This window comes from Nycticebus coucang, chromosome 22, assembly GCF_027406575.1.
Source record: "Nycticebus coucang isolate mNycCou1 chromosome 22, mNycCou1.pri, whole genome shotgun sequence".
NCBI lineage: Eukaryota > Metazoa > Chordata > Mammalia > Primates > Lorisidae > Nycticebus > Nycticebus coucang.
The window spans coordinates 6771540-6796705 of NC_069801.1; the positions used below are offsets into that span (position 1 = coordinate 6771540).

The 25166-nt window shown below is 46.0% G+C and overlaps 1 protein-coding gene across 4 annotated transcripts in view; it reads right to left on the minus strand.

Annotated features, from left to right (window-relative positions):
• CLSTN1 (calsyntenin 1) overlaps nt 1–25166 on the minus strand; it is a 74909-nt gene that overhangs the window by 13499 nt on the left and 36244 nt on the right. For 2 of the 4 annotated variants that reach the window (XM_053577276.1, XM_053577273.1), the window contains exons 2-9: nt 24356–24478; nt 10971–11000; nt 9494–9689; nt 5327–5535; nt 4107–4256; nt 3807–3992; nt 775–1023; nt 86–207 (exon numbers count right to left, since the gene is read on the minus strand). In XM_053577276.1, coding sequence (XP_053433251.1) covers nt 86–207; nt 775–1023; nt 3807–3992; nt 4107–4256; nt 5327–5535; nt 9494–9689; nt 10971–11000; nt 24356–24478 — 1265 coding nt within the window. The remainder of the gene's footprint in view (nt 1–85; nt 208–774; nt 1024–3806; nt 3993–4106; nt 4257–5326; nt 5536–9493; nt 9690–10970; nt 11001–24355; nt 24479–25166) is intronic. The other 2 variants (XM_053577277.1, XM_053577275.1) reach the window with 1 other exon arrangement.

Genomic DNA, 25166 nt, shown 5'->3' on the forward strand with positions numbered 1-25166 from the left:
CACTTTACGCTGACTGTAACAGCCAGTGATGAGCAAGGTTGCAGGATCTTAAAAGATCATCATCAGTGAGTTTCAATTCGCTCACCTGATTCAGCTTCCAGTGGAATTCCGCGGGTCTGTATTTTTTCTCCTCGGAAGGATCCTGACGGAGAAGGAACACTAGCCAGCACCCATGGACGTAGAGTGAGTAACGGTGCCGATTCCTATCTGCAGAGACAGTTTCTCCTGGTAAATTGCCAGCTTACGACCCAAGGGAGAAATAAAAGCTGTTTCTTGAGTGGATTTTCAACACACAATTTTATCTGCAGAAACAAACTCCCCAGCTGGGCCAAGGCCGGGTTTGGAAGTGGGCTCTTTTATTATTTTTTTTTTTTTTTGTAGAGACAGAGTCTCACTTTATCACCCTAGGTAGAGTGCCGTGGCGTCACACAGCTCACAGCAACCTCCAACTCCTGGGCTGAAGCGATTCTCTTGCCTCAGCCTCCCGAGCAGCTGGGACTACAGGCGCCGGCCACAATGCCCAGCTATTTTTTGGTTTGCAGTTCGGCCGGGGCCGGGTTTGAACCCGCCACCCTCGGTATATGGGGCCGGAGCCTTACGGACTGAGCCACAGGTGCCGCCCGGAAGTGGGCTCTTTTGAGGACGAAGTGCCCCAGCACAGAATACAGAACACTGTCCATACCAGCCAGCCTGTCGGGAGGCTTCGAGGGAAAGAAAAAGTGCCTATCACCAGCGACTACTCCACTAGACGCTGAAGTGTGACAGTGAACCCACCTGTTATGTCTGAACTGCACAGAATCGTCTCTTTCTTCCTGCCAAAAGGCCCGTGCCTCATCCACACGGAAATCGTAAAAGGCTCTTTTGGATTGACAGAAACAACACCATCAGGGATCCTCACTGCTTGAGTGCCATTGAACTCAAAGACCTGGTCGCTGTCATGGCCGTTGTCAGTGGGGAGGCCGATGGTCCAGTTCAAGGCGCTGCTCGGGGAAGGAAGCAGCTCGGCAGTACCAGAGGCAGCACCTGAAACCACAGACCTGGTGTGAACGACGGGGAGAACTCAGGAGGCGCGCAAGCGTTGCAACAACTCACTGTGGCCCCTACCGTGTAGTTACACAATTTACTAGTACTGGATGACTTTTCCTCGGGAGGAAGAGTTTTTATTACAAAATAATAATAACACTTTTTTTTTTTTTTGTAGAGACAGAGTCTCACTTTATGGCCCTCGGTAGAGTGCCGTGGCCTCACACAGCTCACAGCAACCTCCAACTCCTGGGCTTAAGCGATTCTCTTGCCTCAGCCTCCCGAGTAGCTGGGACTACAGGCGCCCGCCAAATGCCCGGCTATTTTTTGGTTGCAGTTTGGCCGGGGCCGGGTTTGAACCCACCACCCTCGGTATATGGGGCCGGCACCTTACCGACTGAGCCACAGGCGCCGCCCAACACTTTTTTTTTTAAGGAAGGGAAAAATGAAGCATTTCTTGTAACTTCAGCCAAATATATACCACTTGCTTTGTATAAACCCTTTCAATTGTCTCTTTATAAATATACACATATATAACATATTTTTAATAAAAATGGAATCCAGATACTCAGTGCACCCTCCATGGACCAGGCGACCAAGGGCACAGAAATTTAAAAATATAAAGAAAAATAAATAAAAGCAAAGTCCTGCTGTGTACATATAGCAAGGACATATATTCTTATTATTCTATAGCATAATTTTAAATGTCTGCATATAATTTCGTTGCACCACGATTTATTTAACCCATCTCCCCGGTGGACACTGAGACCGTCCCTAACTTCTTCCTATTATAAACCTTGCCTCCATGGACACCTCCGTGTGTCCATGATTATTCCCTTAGGATAAATTCCTAGAAATGAAATAACTAAGTCGAAGAACCTAAAACTATTTTTTACAGCTGTTGTTACGTACTGTCAACGTCAAATTTTTAAAATTTGTCCCAATAAGTATATTTGGCTCTCTCAATTGCATGACTTGGCTGGGCCAGCTTGGTGTTTCAAGTAACATCAGACCTCAGTCAGATCTCAGCTCTACTCCTCCCTAAAAATGCGACCTTAGGGAAGCTACTTACCCTCCTCTAGTCTCAACTAATTCTTCTGTAACAACGAGATCAACGCTACCTACTTTGTGGGCCTGTTGGGAAGATTTAGTTAAAACACATGTAGAAGGAAATATACCCAGCATAAACATGCACTCAAATATTAAATTCCTTCTGTTCTTCCTAACTTTAATCCGCTGAGAAAATGTTCATTAAATACCATAAAAAAGTGACATTTTAAGAGAGAAAATAAGTTTTATACATTATATTTACATGCATAGTTTCAAAGAGAAAACATTCTAGGGCTCTTAGCTTTCATATGTTTGGGTACCTGATGGTGAACGTCTAGACTCAGGATTGCAGCACATCCTGGTATATTCACCACCAGGATGAGCTAGCACAGTGTGCGCCCCCGGGACGAGCTAGCGCCACGGGTGCCACCAGGTCGAGCTAGCACAGCGCTTGCCACAGGGATGACCTAGCGCACCATGTACTTTTCTCCTTTTTGCTTATTTACCACATGAAAATTTTCAATTATAAAAGAAAACTAGCTGCCTCAATCTCCCAGTTATTATCAGGCTAGTGAAAAGATAGGTCAGGAAAAAAAAAAGAAAGAAAAGATAGGTCAGTTTAGGATAATGCTCCCTATAAAGTTGTTCTCAAATAGCTCTTAAAATGCAAAGACCCTACTGATTATGAAGAGGCCACTTAAGTTACTGGCATTTTACCACTTCCCTCGGCATTTTCCGTAAGAAATACCCATATCCTGGGTGGCGCCTGTGGCTCAAGGAGTAGGGTGCTGGTCCCATATGCCGGAGGTGGCGGGTTCAAACCCAGCCCCGGCCAAAAATCACAAAAAAAAAAAGAAACACCCATATCCCACCTCCTCCTCATCTAAATAAGCCAGAAAAATAGCCACAACTAAGGATAAAGACAGAGAGCTGGCCTTCTGGTCAGCTTCCCATTAATTCTGGCTCTCAACTTCTCCACACGATGTTTGTGAAGTACAAAGTCTGCTGAGAGGGTAAGTTAGAGCTAGCGGGTATCTTCGGTTTTGATTTTCTATTTCATGTTTGCCAGAAGCAACTTCATTACCGATTTTTTTCCTTTAGTCCTTATATAAAGATTTCCTTTCATATAAAACTGACTCCACTTATTCTTTTTTTCCTTTTTTTTTTTGAGTCTCACTATGTTGCCCTCAGTAGAGTACCGTGGTACTACAGCTCACAGCAACCTCAAACTCTTGGGCTTAAGTGATTCTCTTGCCTCAGCCTCCCAAGTAGCTGAGACCACAGGCACCTGCCACAACGCCTGGCTATTTTTTGGTTGTAGCCTTCCTGGTTGTTTGGCAGGCCTGGACTGGATTTGAACCTGCTAGCTTCGGTGTGTGTGGCTGGCGCCTGAGCCACTGAGCTACAGGAGCCGAGCCGACTCCACTTATCCTTATATAATCTCTATTCAAATAATTCTTGATGTACGCTAGAGAAATACTCTCTTCAAATCAGGGGTTCTTCAAATGCACACACATGCAATGCTTTGAATAGAGACTCTGAGGGGTTTGTGGACCCCTCAAAGCCCATCTGGTATGAAACTGGCCAGTAAGGCGACAAAAGCCATCTCAGAAATTCCGTCTCTATGACAGTCTATAGGTAGGAACACCGACACACACGGGGATTTCTAGCTGTAAGGGTCTCTCTCACCCTCACGGAAGACAGCCAGGCTTGGGAAAGCCGGGCCTCCTTACCACAGAGCCGGTGAAGGGACTTCTCCGAGTAGGTGTCCCGATCACAGCCTTTGCCTATGTGGCTGGTCTCCAGCTCCACCGTGGCCCGCACGGAGGCAACTGGCTCGTTGCAGGTCTCCAGGTGGATGTTTGGGAAGACAGCTAAGGCACCCGTCCCAGGCTCGTACTCGATCTTGTTATTCCATCCTGCATTGGGCCACCGTTCAGCACGGAAGGAAAGAAGGAGACTCACACGTTAGGCTCCTGTGGCATATCAGTTTTAAGAACAGCCGTGAGCGCAGAAGAGCGACCAACGCTCACCTTGCCACCCGGGGGTGCAGCTGGGCTTAATGCTGATCTTCACCAAAACGTCTTCCGCGGCTCTTTTCTTCCCACAGTCATAGGCGGTGACGGTCAGCTTATACTGGTGTTCCTTCCCATAGTTTAACTTCTCTGTGTTTTTTATATAACCTTACGGAGGAAAAGCACAGCAGTGAGAACTGAAAACCGCTCTGCTCTTACTTCTGTCTCAGACACACAGAACACACGTGCTTCCCACCCCATCTGTACTGACCCAGAAATAAATCCCCACTTGAGATACTTAACACTTGACCTGTCTCACCTGAGCCTAAACACACACTAAATCCACCTTGAAGTGTTTCAATAGAAGGGATGAGCCTACACAATTCAGCCTCCAATTATGCTTTCCGTTGAATATTTGGCTTTACGTTAACTTTAAGATTTAATGATTTACATACATAGCTGAGATCAAAATGACAAAATAATTCAAATATTTCAAATATTAAACATAAGGTCAAGCTGTGTTAAATACTTCTTGCTAAAAGATCTACTTTGTTAAAAAGAGAGGGGGTGGGGGGACAGCGCCTGTGGCTCAAAGGGGTAGAGCGCTGGCCCCATATGCTGGAGGTGGCGGGTTCAAACCCAGCCCCAGCCAAAAACTGCCAAAAAATAAATAAATAAAAATAAAAAAGAGAGGGGGTAGGGAAGAGAGAGAAGTTTGAGCCTACCCACAGAAGCCTATAATGTCCTGATTCCATCAGCCAAGATTCTGGACTAGGCATTAAGTAACAACAGAGGCATCGCCTATTATGAAGCTCTAAGCTTAGAAAGAAGTTTTAGGCTAGAGTGAGTTACTTCTGTTCCCTGGCAGGGGTGATAAGGTGTGAACTCAGATTCACACTTAATGAGGAACAGAAAACAAGCCTAACTAAAGGTCTCATTCAGATGCATGTGGCTTGAAAGGTGAGAAGATTTTAAAAATATATAAAAACATGCTGGGGGAGGGGGATTTATTTGATTTTAGTGGGAAAGGAAAATAGTAGAGACCCAAGAAGAGACACACTGTTTCTGGTTCCAGAGAAGCTGCTGTCGGGGGACCGAGTGAAAACACGAAACGTGTGTCCACAGTACGAAGTTCTGACACGGCACAGAACTCAGGTTTACATCAGGCGGGGTGAGGAGGGAGGGTCGACCCCGAGGCTGCTTGTCTTGCCCATAGAAACCTGCCCCTCTGCCCTCACCATCCTTGTCGATAGCGAATGGCACGTCTGGGGTGACAATCTCGTAGCTGCAGATCTGGCTGAACTGTGGGGAGCAGTCTGCGTCCACGGCCTCCACCCGCAGGATGCTCTCCGACTGCTTCCCCTCGGCGACCGTGGCTTTGTAGGACTTCTCCTTGAACACGGGTGCATACTCGTTCACATCGTTCACCTGAATATGAACAGTTGCTCTGGATAAAGGGGGAAAAAGAGATTGTTTTGTTTTTGTTGTGGTTTGTTCTTTTACCAGAAGGATACCAATTCTACCTGTTTTTAAGTTTCCTTTTTCTGATACACTGCTTCATGAAATTCATATGATAAAGACAAAAATTAGGCTCGACGCCCACAGCTCAGTAAGTAGGGCACCGGCCACAGACACCGAGGCTGGTGGGTTCCAGCCAAGCCTGGGCCTCCCGAACAACAATGACAACTGCAACCAAAAAATAGCCGGGTATTGTGGCGGGTGCCTGTAGTCTCAGCTACTTGGGAGGCTGAGGCAAGAGGATTGCTTAAGGCGGCTCAAGCGACTAAGGCGCCAGCCACATACACCTGAGCTGGCGGGTTCGAATCCAGCCCGGGCCCACCAGACAACAATGACGGCTGCAACCAAAAAATAGCCGGGTGTTGTGGCGGGTGCCTGTAGTCCTAGCTACTTGAGAGGCAGAGGCAGGAGAATTGCTTGAGCCCAGGAGTTGGAGGTTGCTGTGAGCTGTGATGCCACAGCACTCTACCCAGGGTGATAGCTTGAGGCTCTGTCTCAAAAAAAAAAAAAAAAGGGGGGTGGGGAGATCGCTTAAGCCTAAGAGTTGGTGGTTTGCTGTGAGCTGTGACCCGCCATGTCACTCTACTGAGGGTGTCTAAAAATAAAAAAAAAAATTAAACCAAACGATTCATTGTTTTTAGTTCAGTAGAGACACAAGAGAAAGTCAAAATAAGGATTTGGATTGTTTCTTTCATATCCTAAAAACAAGGCAAAAAAGCAATAATATAAAGTACAACAGACTTAAGTCTTGGACAGTGTCAGACAGGACACTCGGAGTGGGGGGAACTACATCCGACACTCATTTGCTCTCTATTATTAAGTACTGTATATTTTGTTGCAAAATCCAGCATAATTGGAGGCTGAATTGTGTAGGCTCATCCCTTCTATTTAAACACTTCAGGGTGGATTTAGTGTGTGTTCAGGCTCAGGTGAGACAGGTCAAGTGTTAAGTATCTTTAGGGCCAAAGGAAGAAGGGTTACATAAGAAACAAGAGACAGCACAGAGAGGTTTGATTATGAGAGTTAAAACAAATTCTGTCCCCCACTTCGAAGGCAGTGATTTCCAACCAGTATGTTGTGAGAGGATCTGAGCTGTGCCTCAAAAACTTTTAAAGGTCATTAAATTATTTTCAAAAGAAGTTCAAAGCATTGGGCGGCGCCTGTGGCTCAGTGAGTGGGGCGCCAGCCCCATATGCTGAGGGTGGCCGGTTCAAACCCAGCCCCAGCCAAACTGCAACAACAAAAAAAAATAGCCGGGCGTTGTGGCGGGCGCCTGTGGTCCCAGCTGCTCGGGAGGCTGAGGCAGGAGAATTGCGTAAGCCCAAGAGTTAGAGGTTGCTGTGAGCTGTGTGACACCATGGCACTCTACCCGAGGGCGGTACAGTGAGACTCTGTCTCTACAAAAAAAATAAATAAATAAATAAAATAATTAAAAAAAAAAAAAAAAAAAGAAGTTCAAAGCACAGTAAGTATATATTTTTTTTAACTCTTTTTTTGATCAACATAATTTAAATGTGTTGTGGAAGTTTAACTATAGGTTCAAGTACACCATAAGATAAAAAAGGTTGAAGGCATAGGACAGAGATGAGACCACCCAGCACTAACTCAAAAAATGAAAAAACCGGGGCGGCGCCTGTGGCTCAGTGAGTAGGGCGCCGGCCCCATATGCCAAGGGTGGCGGGTTCAAACCCAGCCCCAGCCAAATTACAACAACAACAAAAAAAATAGCTGGGCGTTGTGGTGGGCGCCTATAGTCCCAGCTGCTTGGGAGGCTGAGGCAAGAGAATCGCGTAAGCCCAAGAGTTAGAGGTTGCTGTGAGCCGTGTGACGCCACCACAGCACTCTACCAAGGGCGGTACAGTGAGACTCGGTCTCTACAAAAAAAAAAAAAAAATGAAAAAACCTCAGAAGGAGCAACACCTCCCCAACCACCTCCCACCACACCAGTGCAGTTATCAAGAAAATTAAGCTAAGAATATGCCATGAAGGCTACGTTGAACAGTTTGATGAGAATATTTCAGATTGTATATGAAACCAGCACATTGTACCCCTTGATGGCATTAATGTACACAGCTATGATTTAACAATAAAAAAAAATTAGGAATTACAACTAAAATGGAAGAGCCATCAAAATAGTAAAGTGATGTTAAAACGAATAAGTAAATAATAAATAAATAAAAAGGAAAAAAAAAAGAAAGAAAGAAAATTAAGGCGTCAGCAGACCAAGCTACAAACAAAGAAAATTACAGGTTTCAAGGGCTATTAATCAGGGCCCATTTCTCAGACAAGGTCTTTGGACAAAATACAACCTTTTTCAAGGAAAACTATAAGATGGGTGATTCCCTGGCATCTGGCACCCCAGTGTTCACCAAGAGCATCCTCATCCCAGCGCCTCGGTCTGACCCTCACAATGGCCATGTGGTACCATCTGGCCTACATGTGCCCCTCTTTCCTTAGTAGATCTACATAGTAGAAACTGAGACTCAACAAAATTAAATTTGCCTAATGTGGGAGGCCTAGTGAGTGGCAGAGAAAGACTAGAATTCGAAGTCTACGCCTTATCCGAAGTCTTGTCCTTATACCAAGAGATCTCGACCGGCAGCGTAGCCAGGCACCCAGAGCTGTGGGGTCAGTAGCTCACTCCCCCAGCAATGATCCATCTCATGCCCTTAGGATTCGAAGGAAAAGATGAACATGACAAAATGATCTTCCTCTGGAAAAAGTGGCCTTTTTTTTTTTAATTTTAATTTTTTGCTTTCAATTGTCTTAGTTTGAAGGTTTTATTATTTTTTTAATTTTTCTTTTCTTTCTTTCTTTATTTTTATTGAGACAGAGTCTCACTTTGTGGCCCTCAGTAGAGTACTGTAGCATCATAGCTCACAGCAACCTCCAACTCTTGGGCTTAAGCAATTCTTTTGCCTCACCAGCCTTCCAAGCACCTGGGACTACAGGTGCTGCCATAACACCTGGCTTTTTTTTTTTTTTTTTGGTAGAGACGGGATCCCACTTTGGCTCAGGTTAGTCTCGAACCTCTGAGCTCAAGGCAATCTACCCGCCTCGGCCTCCCAGAGTGCTGGGATTACAGGCATGAGCCACCATGCCCGGCCAAAAGTGGCCTTTCAGAATTTTTTTTTTTTTTTTTTTTGTAGAGACAGAGTCTCACTGTACTGCCCTCGGGTGGAGTGCCGTGGCGTCACACGGCTCACAGCAACCTCTAACTCTTGGGCTTACGCGATTCTCTTGCCTCAGCCTCCCGAGCAGCTGGGACTACAGGCGCCTGCCACAACGCCCAGCTATTTTTCTGTTGCAGTTTGGCCGGGGCTGGGTCCAAACACGCCACCCTCGGCATATGGGACCGGCGCCCTACTCACTAATGTAGGGCCTTAGTTTCTTTTCTTTTTTTCTTTTTGCACTAAAATGTTTTAGCTACATTAAGTAATTGCCACTTCTTTAAAACATTTTTCTGGCTATAAAAATTTGTTATTTAAACAGTTTGGCAAATAAAATATGGGAAAGAAAATAAAAATGATCCATAAACTCACCTCCCAGTGATAACCAGTGTTAGTTGAAATTTTGTCGTATTTTCTTCTAAGAATGTTTTTAGGGCCTTACTTTCTTTAATGGAGTATTTGGTGGGATGAAATTATTCACTCGTGTATTTATTCAAAACCTACTATGTGACAGGCTCAGGCGAGGAGCTGTACCCAGACAGACAATCAGACATGACTCCTGCCCTCAAAGAGTATACAATCTAATGTGGACCCTTGAGAATTAACTTCTGCCTTCTATTTCAAGAAAAGTCTTGGGACAAGGCAAGAGCCCCAGCACTTTGCTCACACGCACACACGGTCACTTAGCTATTTTCACTCTTGGTCCAGCTTGCTTACTTATGAGACTTTTTCACGTTGGTGCCATCGGGTCCCTTCCCACAGTCGTAGGCCTGGATGGTGAACGAGTAGTCTTTCTGCAGCTCACAGTCCAGTTTCTCTTTGGAGCGAATCACACCCTCACCAGTGGACTTATCCACCACCACTGCATCAAAGGGGACATTCTGCCCGTGAATCTTAAATCCACAAATCTCACCTGGGGAGTCAAAGCACAGCAGGTTAGAATTCCTGCCACACCAACCTCCTGCACCTCACCCTCCTCCCCATCTCTCCACCCCCAGAGAAAAGAAATGACAACAATTTTGCAGCCAGGGGTTTGGAGGGTCTGTGGACAAAGCAGGGGCACTGTGCTTTAACACAGGGATGTTCTGGGACTTTAGTAAAAAAGAAGCATATTCCGGTTTTCCAAGCAACTTGTTTACTTTGCATCCATTCATGCAGGGATACAAAAGAGAGAAGAAGATAACAGGCATTCCACAGGAGCACTTAGGACAGCTCGAGGGTAAAACAGCCAGGGCCCGAGAACACCAGCACACCAGCGCTGCCCCAGCCACTGGGAGGGCCAAGCCGCGACTTTGATTTGGACCAGAGAGAAGCTAAAATATGCAGTTAAGTGTTGAGAGAGGAAGCAGCGTGAGATATATAGGATCAGCACCATAATTACAGAAATTCTGTCATTAAAAAAAAAAAAAAATCAAACAAGTCTTCCTGTGCAATGAGCCTGGCTAAAATTAGGGAATCAAAACAAACTACTGAATGAGACCAGTAGAAATACCAACTTCAGGCATCCATTTCAACAGCTATCCTATTTCTATCTAGTGTTTCTATCACGGGGAGGGATTTGCTGAACTTGGCTTTGTTTCTGCCTTTAATCTATCAAACCTCAAAAAGACGCCAGCCCGGGAACCTAAGGACATGGAAACTGGCTCCTGATCTTCACCAGGAGTTAAAAATCTACATTTCTACTCTTGCCTGTGGGAGACCATTTACAAATGTTTTGATGTTTACATAAAACTTTGCAATATGTAGTTAACATAAAAATCAGACTGAACTGGGCGGCGCCTGTGGCTCAAAGTGGTAGGGCGCCAGTCCCATATGCCGAAAGTGGCAGGTTCAAACCCAGCCCCGGCCAAAACCCACAAAAAAAAAAAAAAAAAAATCAGACAGAACTCTTCCACAATTCCAACAGAAAACTGTTATGAAGCAAATCTCTCAAATCTCCAATGTTCGATTAAATAAAAATATATGTGATTATCCACACAGTTCAAATGGATGTCTGATTTCCAGATATTTCTAACCAAGGGTCTGGTTACATACAATTTCCATCACTATATTTTAAAACAGAAACAAAGTAGGAGAGTAAACAGGGATTAAAAGAGCATGACAGCTTTCTTCTGTTTAAGGGCTGATTCCCAATTTTATAAACAAAGTTAGTGGGTTAATAGTCGTAAGAGGGATAGAAAGAACCCTTTATCACCTTCTTTGGTGACTGTCACCTCAAAACTCTCTAAAGGGAGAAAAGATAAACCCATGTCAGTAATACAGGAAAGAATGAAGATGGAATAATAAGGAAAAAAGTCAAAGATGCACATATTACACAGAAAAATTTGATATATAATTTAATAAGCTCCGTAGCCAGCTACTAGGATTGCTACAATGAAACTGGACCCTCAGTAACAAAATGTCACTTTGAATCCCACTTACCATTGAACAACTGTGTAATTCTGAAATTATACTAACTTAAGGATAAAATTCTGCTATGAAGTTTCTCGTTAGGATTTTTCATTTAATGAATGCCTTGATTGACAACAATTAGTAAGCAAATCTATATTGTTATTTTACAGTTTTCAGATTTTCCTTTTCAAACTAAATTCTCAGCTAGATTCTGGTAAAGTACACCTCATCATTAGATTTAAGGCGGGGGTGGGGGGTGGGGGGAAATTTGGAGCAAAAGGTTTTAACCCTTAGTTCTTGCACTGAATACATAACAATGTTTTTCTAACTTAAAGTACCCTACCAGGGCAGCAAATACAAACCCTTCTGCCAACAGAATGTGTGCTTGAAAGTGAACTGAAAATGGATTTAAAAAACTGATAGTGGGGCGGCACCTGTGGCTCAAAGAAGTAGGGCGCGGGCCCCAAATGCCGGAGGTGACGGGTTCAAACCCAGCCCTGGCCAAAAACTGCAAAACAAACAAACAAAAAACTGACAGTGATGCTGCCATGACCACTGTTTTTATTATGTGAAAATTTTGTTCCCACAGTCTACATCACTACACCCAGTCAGCACAGGGCCTGCCTACCACGCCTTCAATCACAGAGAAGGGTCAGTCCCGCTGCCCCTCCACACTCAGCACCCACTCCCGGCTGGCACCAGCACACCCCCAAAGGTGAAGCAGCCTGAGATGAGCTCCCCTGCTTTTATGAAGGGTTGTACATTTCCCCTGAACAGTGTCATTTCCTTCCTCTTGTTTTTAAAGATTTTAAAGACAGGATCACATGGGATACAGTTTTTGTGACTTGCTTTCCCCAGGCAGCCCTGTCCGTCTAAGATGCCTCATCCTTGCTGAAGGACATAGCTGTAGTTTATTCACTGTGCACTCCTACCTACTTGTTAGAATCCTGTTAGGACGCTGTTTAGCACAAAGAGAGCACTCTGCAAATGTCTGCTATCGATCACTCATTTTCCACTGTGTGAAAATGCCATAATTCCTTTGCTCTGCTGTCTCTGAACCAGGCTACAACAACCGTGCCTCCTGCGGCAGCCACATGGGTTATTTGAATGAAAGCTAAACGGCACGTTAAGATTAAACGGTCTTAAACATCCACTGGCCACATTTCAAGTGCTCAGTTGCCACACAAGGCTGGTGACTGCTGTGAGGATTCTGTGGACACAGAGCGCTCCCACCACCGTCGCGAGTTCTGCTGGACGGTGCTGCCCGGGAACCAGGTCTCCCCGCTGTGGTTTCCAGGCACAGCTGACCTGTCCCTGTTTTGGAACAGCCCACGTGCTAAAAATGGTTTTTACCTTTCTTAAATAGTATTTCATACCATGAGAAAATTATATTAGATGCAAATATCAGCGTCCATGAATAGCATCTGATTGGAACTGACATGCTTGTTAATTTAACTAGACGTGCGGCTGCTTTCAACACTGCACTGACAGAGTTCACTACAGTCACATCATTGCCAAAGAGAACCTGTGGGTGTAAAGCCAAAAGCACTCACTGCCTGGCCCTTAACAGAGAAGGTCTGCTGATCTCTGCCATACCTGTGAGTAGAAGTGCCGGGTACCAGACATGTCAAATTGCTTTCCAGAATGTGCGAATTCATTACATTGTATTTTCTGGGCATACATAAATATTGCAAACACATTTAAAAATAATTTAGGTTGCCCAGTTTTAATTCAGAGAAAACGTCTTGTTTTTGACGTGGAGTTTGCTGGTCTGAAGACACATGGCAAGGCAGGCCCACAGCACCTTGGGACTGCAGGCACCAACCACAGCATGCTTTCCTAACAGATCGCCACACGGGTAAGTGCAGACTTAAGACCCCCAGGACGACACATGTGGCCCAGGAAATGCTACCAACCCAGTGCCTTGCTAAATAAGGAGCCACAGATACATTTGGAGAACCCCCCGGAAACGATGTCTGACCTACTGTGAGATTACCAGGAGCGAACTGCTTGCCAGTAGCCGTAAGCTCTCCAGTCTCTCCTTGAGATTTTAGAGCACAAGGCAAGGGAGAGTGAGGAGTGCAGAAGGGCACCAGAGCATCTCAGGAATTTTAAAAACTAGTCAAATGCCGTGTGTGGGGGGTGGTGGTTATAGAATAAGAAATTAGATCAAATAAAAAATAAAAAAAAATTTTTTAAAGGAATTAGATCAGTAACTGACCATGAACAGTCAAGATAACTGATAGCCAGACATTGTGGCGGGCGCCTATAGTCCCAGCTACTTGGGAGGCTGAAGCAAGAGAATCGCCTCAGCCTGAGAGTTTGAGGTTGCTGTGAGCTGTGATGCCACAGCACTCTACCGAGGGTGACAAAGTGAGACTCTGTCTCTTAAAAAAAAAAAAAAAAAAATGATAACTGACTGCACCTCCATACCTGTTTCCGTGTGAGATTTCAGGTGTCTGAGTACAGACTGGAGAAAACTCAGAAACAAACCATGTGACTATCTGCAAGTTCAGATACAGGTTGGGGGTGGGGATGGGGGGTAAAGGTCCCACAAAGGAGCCAGGAGGCCCCGCTGCCTCTGAGCACTGGGCAGGCAGCTCTTCCTCCAGGTGAGAAGGAAGTGGCCAGAGCGGAGTGTTTTAAGCAGTAAAGAGGTAAGTGTATATTATATTCTGAAAGGACCCATTGCCTGGTGCGCTGAAAGTAAGCCTGGCAAAGGGCAAAAATGGTTATTGGAGTAATCCCGGTGAGAAACGGTGAAGGCCAGAAGCAGGTGTTGAAGTGGTCAGACTCAGGGTGAGCTCCAAAACCCAGGGTGACACTGTCGCCATCAGGCTATGAGCAAAGACCTGCAAGGTGAAGTTATCTGGTACTGACAATGGAGAGACCGCTGCAGACAGCAGCCTGGCAGGGAGGGCAGGGAATGAGCGCCTCAGCTTTGAACATGTGTCTATTACAGTTTGCTGGGGGAAATATTCCACTACCTTGAATGGTATCTACAAGGTACGACTACCAAATACGAGAATATACATTTAAAAACTTAGGTATTCTCAGGCTATTCTCCAAAAGTCTAGGTCTGATTTATAAGAAAAAAACAAAAATGTGTGACTTTAGCCCCTCCATGTGGCCTTACTGTTTTGAGTATTTAAATTGGCTACTGTAACGGGTTCCACGAACAGGATTTGGTGCTTCAAACTAAGTTGCTCATCACACTGCCCTTTACTGCAGTGACTTAAAAACCATTTGGCCAGGTCATAGGCTGTTGGGGCAGAGTTGACATGGCACAGGCTCTACACCCAGGCAGTCTCCTGCACCAGTTTTGGGGCTGTGCACGGTAGGGCTGAGCCCACTTAGCCACCTGCAGAACCAGCTGGGCTCCATGGGGCACCCACTCCATGGGGCCACCTGCTCATTTGACCTACGACCCTCATTTTAATGAGGAAGACGGATCTGACCAGGGAGAGGCTGGGACAGTGAACAAGTTACAGAGTTCAGATATTACAGCACAAGGGCTGAGCTAGAGAAGCAGGGTCAGCAGGAAACGCTGAGGGGGGTTTTAGGGAAGTGGACAGGACTTTGTAACCAAATGGATAGTGAAAGTGACAATCTGGACTGGCTCCCTGGTCTCTGGCCGATGGAGTCCTTCTCCGAACTCAGTTACGGAGAAAGAGGACAGTGAGTGGGAGAAAGGCTATGTGCTCGGTGTCTGCCTCACTCTCCCTGGAGACTTGCTTGATGGGTGGAGCTTTGTAATGTGAACCCAAGGCATGACATTGTTCCATACATAAATACAGTTGTCCCTCCGTATCTGTGGGGGATGGGATTGCTTCCAGGACCTCTCCAGAATAGTAAAAGCTAAAGATGTTCAAGTCTCGGATATAAAACAGTGTATTTGCATATAACCTAGGTGCAGCTCTGGCAAGTCACCATTAAATCATCTCTAATTATAATACAATGTGAATGCTATATAAATGGTTGTTACACGGGCTGAGTATCCCTCATTTGAAATGCCTGGGAACAGAAATACTTCAGATTTCAAATTTTTTTCTGGTTTGGGGATATCTGCATATACATGAGCGATATCTAGGGTACCTGAGTCTAACATGAAATTCATTATGCTTTATATACTATTATTTCTTATATTTGCATGAAATAAAAAGTCATGACTGCATTTTGACTACACCTCATCATATGAGGTCAGGTGTGCAATTTCCCACTAGTTATGCCAGTGCCCGAAAAGTTTCAGATTTTGGAACATTATAGATTTCAGATTTTTTCTTTTTCTTTTTTTTTTTTTAAAGACAGAGTCTCACTCAGTTGCCCAGACTCAAGTGTTGTGAGTCAGCCTAGTTCACAGCAACCTCAAACTCCTAGGTTCAAATGATCCTCCTGCCTCAGCCTCCTGAATAGCTGGGACTACAGGCACCCGCCACAACACCTGCTAGTTTTTCTTTTTTTTTTTTTGTAGAGACAGAGTTTCACTTTATTGCCCTTGGTAGAGTGCCGTGGCGTCACACAGCTCACAGCAACCTCCAACTCCTGGGCTTAGGTGATTCTCCTGCCTCAGCCTCCCGAGTAGCTGGGACTACAGGCGCCCGCCACAACGCCCGGCTATTTTTTTGTTGCAGTTTGGCCGGGGCTGGGTTTGAACCCGCCACCCTCGGCATATGGGGCCGGCGCCCTACTCACTGAGCCACAGGCGCCGCCCTGGCTAGTTTTTCTATCTTTTTACAGGAAAGACGGGGTCTTGCTCTTGCTCAGGCTGGTCTCCAACTCCTGAGCTCAAGAAATCCTCCCACCTTGGCCTCCCAGAGTGCTAGGATTATAAGCATAAGTCGCTGTGCCCAGCTAGATTTCAGATTTTACATTGAATACAGATGCTCAATCTGTACTGTATTATTTAGGAAATAATGACAAGGAAGTAAAATTTCTGTATACATTCGGGACAGACACACCTTTTTTTATATTTTTTTTGAGACAGAGTCTCAAGCTGTCGCCCTGGGTACAGCATCACAGCTCACAGCAACCTCCAACTCCTGGGCTTAAGCGATTCTCTTGCCTCAACCTCTCAAGTAGCTGGGACTACAGGCACCTGCCACAATGCCCGGCTATATTTTGGTTGTAGTTGACATTGTTGTTTGGCAGGCCCGGGCTGGATTTGAACCTGCCAGCTCTGGTATATGTGGCTGGCGCCTTAGTCACTTGAGCTACAAGTGCCAAGCCCTTTTTTCTTTTTTTAAAGACAGAGTCTTACTCTGTCACCCAGGCTGGAGTAGGGTGGCGTGATCGCAGCTCACTACAGCCTCACACACCTGGGCTTGAGTGATCCTCTCTCCTCATTCTTCCAAAGTGCTGGGATCATAAATGTAAGCCACCACATCCAGCCCCATCTTTTTATTTTCAAATTATTTTCGATCCCAGCTTGGTTGAATCCATGGATTAGGAACTCACAGATACAGAGGGCTGACTTTGTTTAACAGAACTACAGTAACGTTATGACGGCTAGCAAAATCAGCAATAATTCCTTAGATACTTCCCATAATGAGCATCCTGCTGCCTCTGAAACTTACACACTCAACTTAAATCTTCCTCCCCCAAACCAGAGACCAATTTCTATCAATGACACTCCAATCTCCCGGGAACCAATTTTTTAAACTTTAAAGTTGTCACTGACTTCCCCTTCCCTGTCTCCTTCCTTCCTTCACTGTGTGTACAGTTCACAGCAATGACAGGCACGGCACGGCGGGGACACCCCACCCCAGCTGCCCTAAACTCAGCCTCGCCTCACAACATACCTCACATACCCCAGACACCCCAGGGAAGGATGGCTCAGAATCACTCCTCACACTGTTCTTGGCAAACTCTGTGCAAGGCTGTGCTGCGGAATCTATATCAAACCCGTTTTCATTGTGCTGAAAATGCCCTGCCAGGCTTCTTGGAAGACCTCTAGCTAGTCCAGCTGGGAACAGGACAAATCCTTCCCCCACCTCATTCCCCTAAGATCATCTAAAATAGAAAGAACTTTACTGAAGAAATATATTTTTGAGACAGAGTCTCACCCTGGGTAAAGTGCCATGGCATTGGCCTCCCAGGGTGCTAGGATTATATAGGTTGCAGCCACTGGGCCCGGCCCCGAAGAAATTTTTTAAGGCAAAATATAAAAATATAAAAAACAAATGAATCAGGGCGGTGCCTGTGGCTCAAGGAGTAGCGCGCCGGTCCCATATGCCGGAGGTGGTGGGTTCAAACCTGATCCCGGCCAAAAACCACAAAAAAAAACAGATGAATCCAGTGGCACCTGTGGCTCAAGGAGTAGGGCACCGGCCCCATATGCTGGAGGTGGTGGGTTCAAACCTGATCCCGGCCAAAAACCACAAAAAACAAAACAAAACAAAAAAAAACAGATGAATCCAGTGGCACCTGTGGCTCAAGGAGTAGGGCACTGGCCCCATATGCTGGAGGTGGTGGGTTCAAACCCAATCCCAGCCAAAAAAAAACAAAAAAAACCCCTGCAAAATAAATAAATAAATAAATAAAAGAGGTAGAAACAATGGGATGTGGAATTAGAAAAACAGATGAATCCAACAAAGTCCATGTCTGAGATATCCTAAGTCATGCCCGGGGTTCCCAGCTGACAGCACTTGGTCTCACTTCCCGCCTCTGTGCCTTCGAGTAACCTCTGCCTCAGGCTGGCTCTGCTGTCCTTTCAAAGTCATCTTCCTACTCTGAGGGTGGCCTGTCCTGCAAGTCTCCCTGGCTCTCAGGGGATCCTGTCCTTCTATCACAAGTGGATCCTTCTCTCCTTATGGCAGTCACTAGTGTGGCCTCTGACAGTTCTCTCTGGTCGCAAGCAACAGAAATCCATTCTAGTTAACTTGGGAAAATAGCCCTTACTGGAAAGCTACTGGAACTCATGGAATTAACTGCAGGCCCAAGAAAGGGACATGAAAACAGGTAGATGGAAACAGGAATCACAACAGTCCTGTGGCAAAACAACCTGCGACTATTCCTAGCATCTTTGTCATTCTGCTCAATATTCAAATTCCAAAGAGAAAGCATCCGTTCAGCTGAGCTTGGGCTGTGCACACACTTGGCTGGGGGTGGTGGGGTAATGGGTTATGGACTCACCATCTATACCCAATGGGAAAGAGATCAGGGGGCTATTAAGGAAAAATAAACAATTGCTAAACAACATGCATGCCCCTTCAATGTCCCTGCAAATCCAACCATCTAACCCACTTCCCACTGCTCTGCCTTGATGCCCAAACTTATCAGCTGGGATTGAGCTTGATATTAGATTGTCTCACATTTTTTGTGAACTTTGGCTTCCTTGCTTGCTAGTCCAGGCCATTTTCTAGGACAAGCTTATATGTGGCTCTAATCAACACAGTGTTTCAGGGTACTTTTTTTTGGTCACCACTCACTTGGTCACCCTCGGTACAGTGCCGTGGCATCATAACTCACAGCAACCTCAAACTCCTGGGCTCAAGCAATCCTCTTGCCTCAGCTTCCCAAGTAGCTGGGACTACAGGCATGTGCCATAACACCAGGCTAGTTTTTCTACTTTTAGTAGAGACAGGGTCTCTCTCTTGCTCAAGGTGATCTCAAACTCCTGAGCTCAAGCAATCCACCTGCCTCATCCTCCGAGTGCTAGGATTACAGGCGTGAGCCACTATGCCTGACCTGAAATTTCTTTTAGATTCTATTCGTATCATTATTATTCAACCAATCTTACAAAACATCCACACTTAATTTGGTAAGGCAGGAAAAAGAACGCCACAATAGAACCAGCTACTGAAGGGAAGGGCTTAAGAGGGAGAGGGGGCGGGCGGGGAAACACCCAGCCTTCTAATACAGGCAAAATAGAAAGTGTCATTTTCAGAGCAGCAGCAATGGAACCCAGACAAAAGGTTCAAACTTTTAACTCTTCATTAAATACATAAAGTATGTTTTATTACTCACGTCTACTCGGGCTTTTAGCAGACTAATAGGAAAAGAAGTGGAGTCAGAAATTGCGTCATTCAAATTTCCTAAAATACTTGACAAATATCAAGACTTTGTCCCCTTGGTTTACCCCAAGAAGACACTGATCTGAGCTACTCTCTCTGTTTAACAGGAATGTCTGACTGGTGACAACTTACACAGCACTTCAGTGACTGAGCTTCCAACATAACACATGTATTTATTTCAGACAAGCAAACTCCAGGGGTTCCCCACACACACATCTTGTAGTAAGATGGAACCAGAATGTTCACGCATTGAACTTGAGAATCCAGGCCAGAGCTCTATCACTTACGAGCTGTACGGTCTTGGGCAAACTCACTCGCTTCTCCTACACTTATTTATGAGACCTCAACGTGTCCTGGGCGCTGACCGGTACTAGGGATAAAAAGAACAAGGTGGTCTCTCCTGCAGACACACTCTGAGCCTGCTTCCTCACCGGAAAACCAGAACAGTGACAGGGTCTACTGCTGAGAAGAATCAAACAAAGTAACCCACAGGAGGCTCTCAGAACACCCCCTGCCACTCTGTGAGGACCCCACTGCTGCCACCACCACAGTCATCCTCCTCCTCGTGCTGCTGAATTAAATTCAATGTCACTAAAAAACCAAGCTAAGGTCAAGATAAAGGTCCAGATCTGGTCTCCGTCTCACGCCCAAAATACATAAGAAACTCTATGAGGGAATGAGACACCACGAAGACTTTAGTGGAAAGATGGGAAAACATTTCTCACGGAATGTTAAGGTAAAATATATTCTTAAAAGATGCTGTTAATTAATAACGACAGCAGTGGCAAATCACAGCTCACAGCAACCTCAAATGCTTGGGCTCTGTGGGTAGTACCTACCATGGACCAGGCACTGTTTTAAGCTCTTCAAATGTAAAAATAAACACTCTGACATTATCCTTGTACCACTGATGAAACTGGGCACAGGAGGGCAAATAATTTGCCCAGTGTAACATAGCCAGTAAGTGGCAGAGCCAGGATCCAAGCACTGGGAGGCTGGCTCTAGGGTCTGTGTTCCTGACCTACCTCATGGGGGCAGTATTCAAGGTTGGGTAGTACCACAGGGGCAGCATCCCACGTCAGATGGTGCCATGGGGCCAGCATTCCACATTGAGTGGTACCAGCAGTCTCCCACATCAGTGCCACTGACGTAGGGGAGCGTGTCCCTCGGCAGGTGGTATCATGGGGGCAGTGTTCCAGAAGGGATGATGCTGAATCAGCAGAAGAGGAAGGGAGTGACATGGTGGCTGGGAAGGTGCTCCCTTTCCTGCCATGCAGCCGCTCGCCCCTGCAAAGGGACCCGGACCCCACGCTTCAGTCAAGGTATCAACTCCACTCCTAGGTGTACGCCCAAGAGAACTAAGACGTGTGTCCACACAAAGACCTGCACGCGCATGTTCACGGCAGCATTATTCATAACAGCTAAAAGCAGAAACAGGGCAAACGCCCATCCGTAGATGAGTGGACAAACAGAAGGTACTTATTCCTGCATATGATGGAATATTATCCAGGGCTAAAAAGGAATGAAGGGCTGGTAGATGCCACAACATGGGCAAACTCTGAAGTTGCCATGCTCTAAGCGAAGGACGCCAGTCACAGAAAGCCACAAGTTGCATTTATGTGGAACATCCAGAAGAGGCAAATCCGGAGAGGGTGCCAAGGGCTGGGGTTGCAGGACGCAGAGGAGTGTCGCCGCCTGGGGCAAGGGCTTCTTTGTGGGGCGATGCAAACTGTGGAATCAGACAGAAGTCGACAGCTACGTAGTTTTGTGAATATACTAAAAACCGGTGAACTGTACACTCTACGAGGATGATTTTTATGGTACGTGAATTATATCTTCAAGAAAAAGGAAGGAAATAAGGATTATAAGAGTAATTGTGCCGGACCCTACCCCACCCCGTGAAAACCTCCAGGAACAACAGCGACGTATCTGTCTGTTGTGGCAATCCCAATCAAGTCACCACCATGGGTTGAATCTAAACTGCTTCTTTCTGGGCTGGGCGGGGTGGCTCACCCCTGTAATCCCAGCACTCTGGGAGGCCCAGGCAGGTGGATGGCTTGAGCTCAAGAGTTGGAGACCAGCCTGAGCAAGAGCAAGACCCCGTCTCTAAACACAGCAGGTGCCTATAGTCCCAGCTACTTGGGAGGCCTGAGGCAAGAGAATCTCAAGAGCCCAAGAGTTTGAGGTGGCTGTGAGCTGTGACACCACAACACTCTACCAAGGGTGACAAAGTGAGACTCTCGCTCAAAAAACAAACAAATAAATGCTTCTTTTTATAGTTAGCAAAATAAAAACATTAAGTGATCTTGCGTGGGTAGACTTCTGCTTTCAGAGTTAACACCTGTGGTACATTTCATTTTCCACTGCCTGTAATTTTCTGCAGTAACAAACGCAGTTATGGCTTCGTGGCTAAAAGCCATCCTGCCTGAGTTGGAATCCTGCCTGTGTGACCCAGAGCAAATAATCTAACTGCTCTGTACCTTGCTTCCTCTCTGTAACATGGGAGGGGCTGAAAGCACATTCGCCCCTTTGGGTTTCTGTGCGTTACATAGACATTTGTATTTGTGAAGCACTCAGAGCAGTGCCTGGAACGTTGTTACAGACCAGTGGTTCTCAACCTTCCTAATGCCCCGACCCTTTAATACAGTTCCTCCTCTTATGGTGACCCCCAACCATAAAATGATTTTCATTGCTATTTCGTAACTGTAATTTTGCTACTGTTACGAATCGTAGTGTAACTATCTGATATGCAGGATGTATTTAGGCGACCCCTGTGAAAGGGTGGTTCGACCCTCAGGTTGAGAACCGCTGTTACAGACGCTCTGTGAGCACAGACATCACTCACAGCAGTGGGACGGGACCGGGGCTGCCCACAGGCAGAGTGAAGAAAGGCCTGAGGGAGGAAACACAGAGCTCTCAACTGCAATCACTTCTGAAAATGCAGGAAATGCCAGAAATGTACACAAATCCACTCAAAAATAACTTGTATGGCACTGACTGCCACAGTCATAAGGAGAGACCACACGTACCCAAATATGGCGTGCACAGGTGGGCTTGCACACAGTCACGCGCCACGTACTGACATTTCAGTCAACACAGAGGGCTGGTCCCCTGAGACTATCAGACCACATTTTCACTGTACCTCTTCTGTTTACATATGTTCACTTACCGTTGTGTTACCATTGCCTACGGTATTCACTGCGCTCAAGGGCTGTACAGGACTGCGACCCAGGTGTGCAGCCAGCTGTACGTCCAGGCTTGTTTAAGTATACTCCGTGACGTCCGCAAGAGGATGGAATCCCCTAATGACACATTTCCCAGAAGGAATCCTCCTCTTCTGAGACCCATGACTGCACGTGTATATGCACAAACACTCAAAAATCTGGTTAGATGGTTTAGTGCCCGTGGCACAGTGGTTACGGTGCCGGCCATATACACTGAGGCTGGCGGGCTCGATCCCGGCTCAGGCCTGCTAAACAACAATGATAACTGCAACAAAAAATAGCTGGCATCGTGGTGGGCGCCTGTAGTCCCAGCTACTTGGTAGGCTGAGGCAAGAGAATCGCTTAAGCCCAGGAGTTGGGAGGGTGCTGTGAGCTCTGACGCCACAGCACTCTATCCAGGATGACAGCTTGAGACTCTGTCTCAAAAAAAAAAAAAATCTAGTTAGTTGCAGAGAAGATCAATTTGCAATCTGGGGAGGAAATAAAAATAAATGACCTCAACTGCTAGACAAAGATGTGTGTGAGGTCACAGAGCAGTGCGTTCCCTCTGTTGGTCTAATCGGATTTCTCTCTAAAAATCAACGAACTCGTAAAATCAATTGGGAGGCTCTGTCTCCACAACACAGGCACTCATGTGGCACAAGCTGGTTCTCAGGTTCCTTTTCTGAAAATGTGATGTGGCACTTGAACAGAATTAAGTACAAATTTATTTTTTAAATAGCTCTTCAGAAACAAAATCGAACTCACTTCCCTCAACTTACCACAGTAAATTTAACATGCAATATGTTTTATATATGTTCATCTGATTTCTCTCATTTGTTCCTAGGCAAACAGAACACTCCTTAATATGAGAAGTTTTGATACCGAAACATATCATGCAAAATTGCCTCTTTAAAAATCCACTTTACGGCCAGGCAGGTTGCGCACACTTGTAACTCTAGCACTCTGAGAGGCTGAAGAAGGTGTATCGCCTGAGTTCAGGAGTTTGAGACCAGCCTCAGCAAGAGTGAGACCTCTCTACTAAAAATAGAAAAAGTAGCTGGGCATTGTGGTGGGCACCTGTCATCCCAGCTGCTTGGGAGGCTGAGGCAAGAGGATCACTAGAGCCCAAGAGTTTGAGGTTGCTGTGAGCTATGACGCCACAGCACTTTACCCAGGGCAACAGAATGAGACTGTCTCATAAAAAATAAAAATACGCTTTCAAATGTCAATTCCAACTCCAGGGCAAAGAAGGGTGAAATAATGCCTTCCTCTAGGAGTTAAGGATGTTACCACAGGCCTGGAGTAAAACCAGAGCAGTTCTGACTTGGGAAGCACCACGAAGCGTCCACAACGTGCGAGGAGGAGGCTGCGACGTGACAGTCTCCAGAGCAACCCTAGAGATCGTCTCAACAAAGACACGGGTGACAATCTCAGCGAGTAACTCAAGGATAGATTCTCCCTTTAATGAATCTCCTCCATAAAGGCATTCCTCCATAAAGACTGCTCAACTTTTCCAAGTCGGTGTTGTCAGGTCACTGAAATCCAGGTGATGCAAGCCACGCTCAAGGTGGAATCTCTCATCCTGACCACTCAAGGACTAGCAGGACCAGCAGCGCCAGGGAGCAGGTGGAAGAGGCAGACTCCCCTCAGGTCCACCTGGACCCACGGTATCTGTGTCTGCACTTTAACACAGTGCACTCCACCTGCCCTGGTCTAGGCGTGATCTGGCTACATCAAGACAAATAATATAAAGATACCATTAAATTAAATATGCTTCTCAACTGTAAGAACAGGCTTTTTTGTCAGCTACCCCAAACTATTAAAAGGGAAAACAGGGGTACATAGGAGCCATAAACAAGCTCAGCTATGGACACATTTTCAGAAAAGCCCAGAATAATCCACATGGGACATGGGAAATGCTTCCTGTCTAGTCCAGTTTTAACGAGAGTGAATAAAAACCATGCTCCTACCTGCAAAATGCAGAGGTGCATCTTTATCCAGGGCCATCAGCGGGGGATTGAGGAGCACCGTGTCGTCGTTCTCCGTAACGATGCCATGGTAGGTGGGCTCCAGCCATGGCTTGTGCTTGTTAACTGTGTGTGCAACCAAAGAAAGGAGACAGGAGTTAGAACTGTTATCTCAAACTCCACTGCTCTGAAGACACACACCTTCTGCTGTTGTTATCATCATTAGGAGCCTGAGCCTCCCAGCCAGTCTGAATCTGGGCTCGGGGGCAGAGCTCTGGCAGATCAGAGAGGAGACCTCCACTTTGCACTCAGGTTGCAGCATCCTCCCAAAATAACTTTTTTTTTTTTCCTTTTTAGAGACACAGTCTCATTCTGTGTCCCCAGGCTAGAGTGCCCTGGCATCACAGCTCACAGCAACCTCAAACTCCTCTTGGGCTCAAGAGATCCACCTGCCTCAGCCTCCCAAGTAGCTGGAACTACAGGCGCTCACCCCCTACAACGCCTGGCTAATTTTTCCATTTTTTGGTAGAGATGGGGGTCTCACTTTTCCTCAGGCTGGTCTCAGACTCTTGAGCTCAGGCAATCCAGTTGCCTCAGACTCCTAGAGTGCCAGGATTACAGGAATAAGCCACCACACCTGGTCTCCCCCAAATAACTTTTTAAACCAGCCACACTACGATGTAGGTGGGAATATAGCCTGTTGTTACATAGGTAAGACAGTTTACAGGCTACTTTAAAGAAAAGACTCTTAAAAACCCCGTTGTTTACACAGTCTATTAGTTTGATAAGCCGTTAATAGCAATATTTGGTTCTA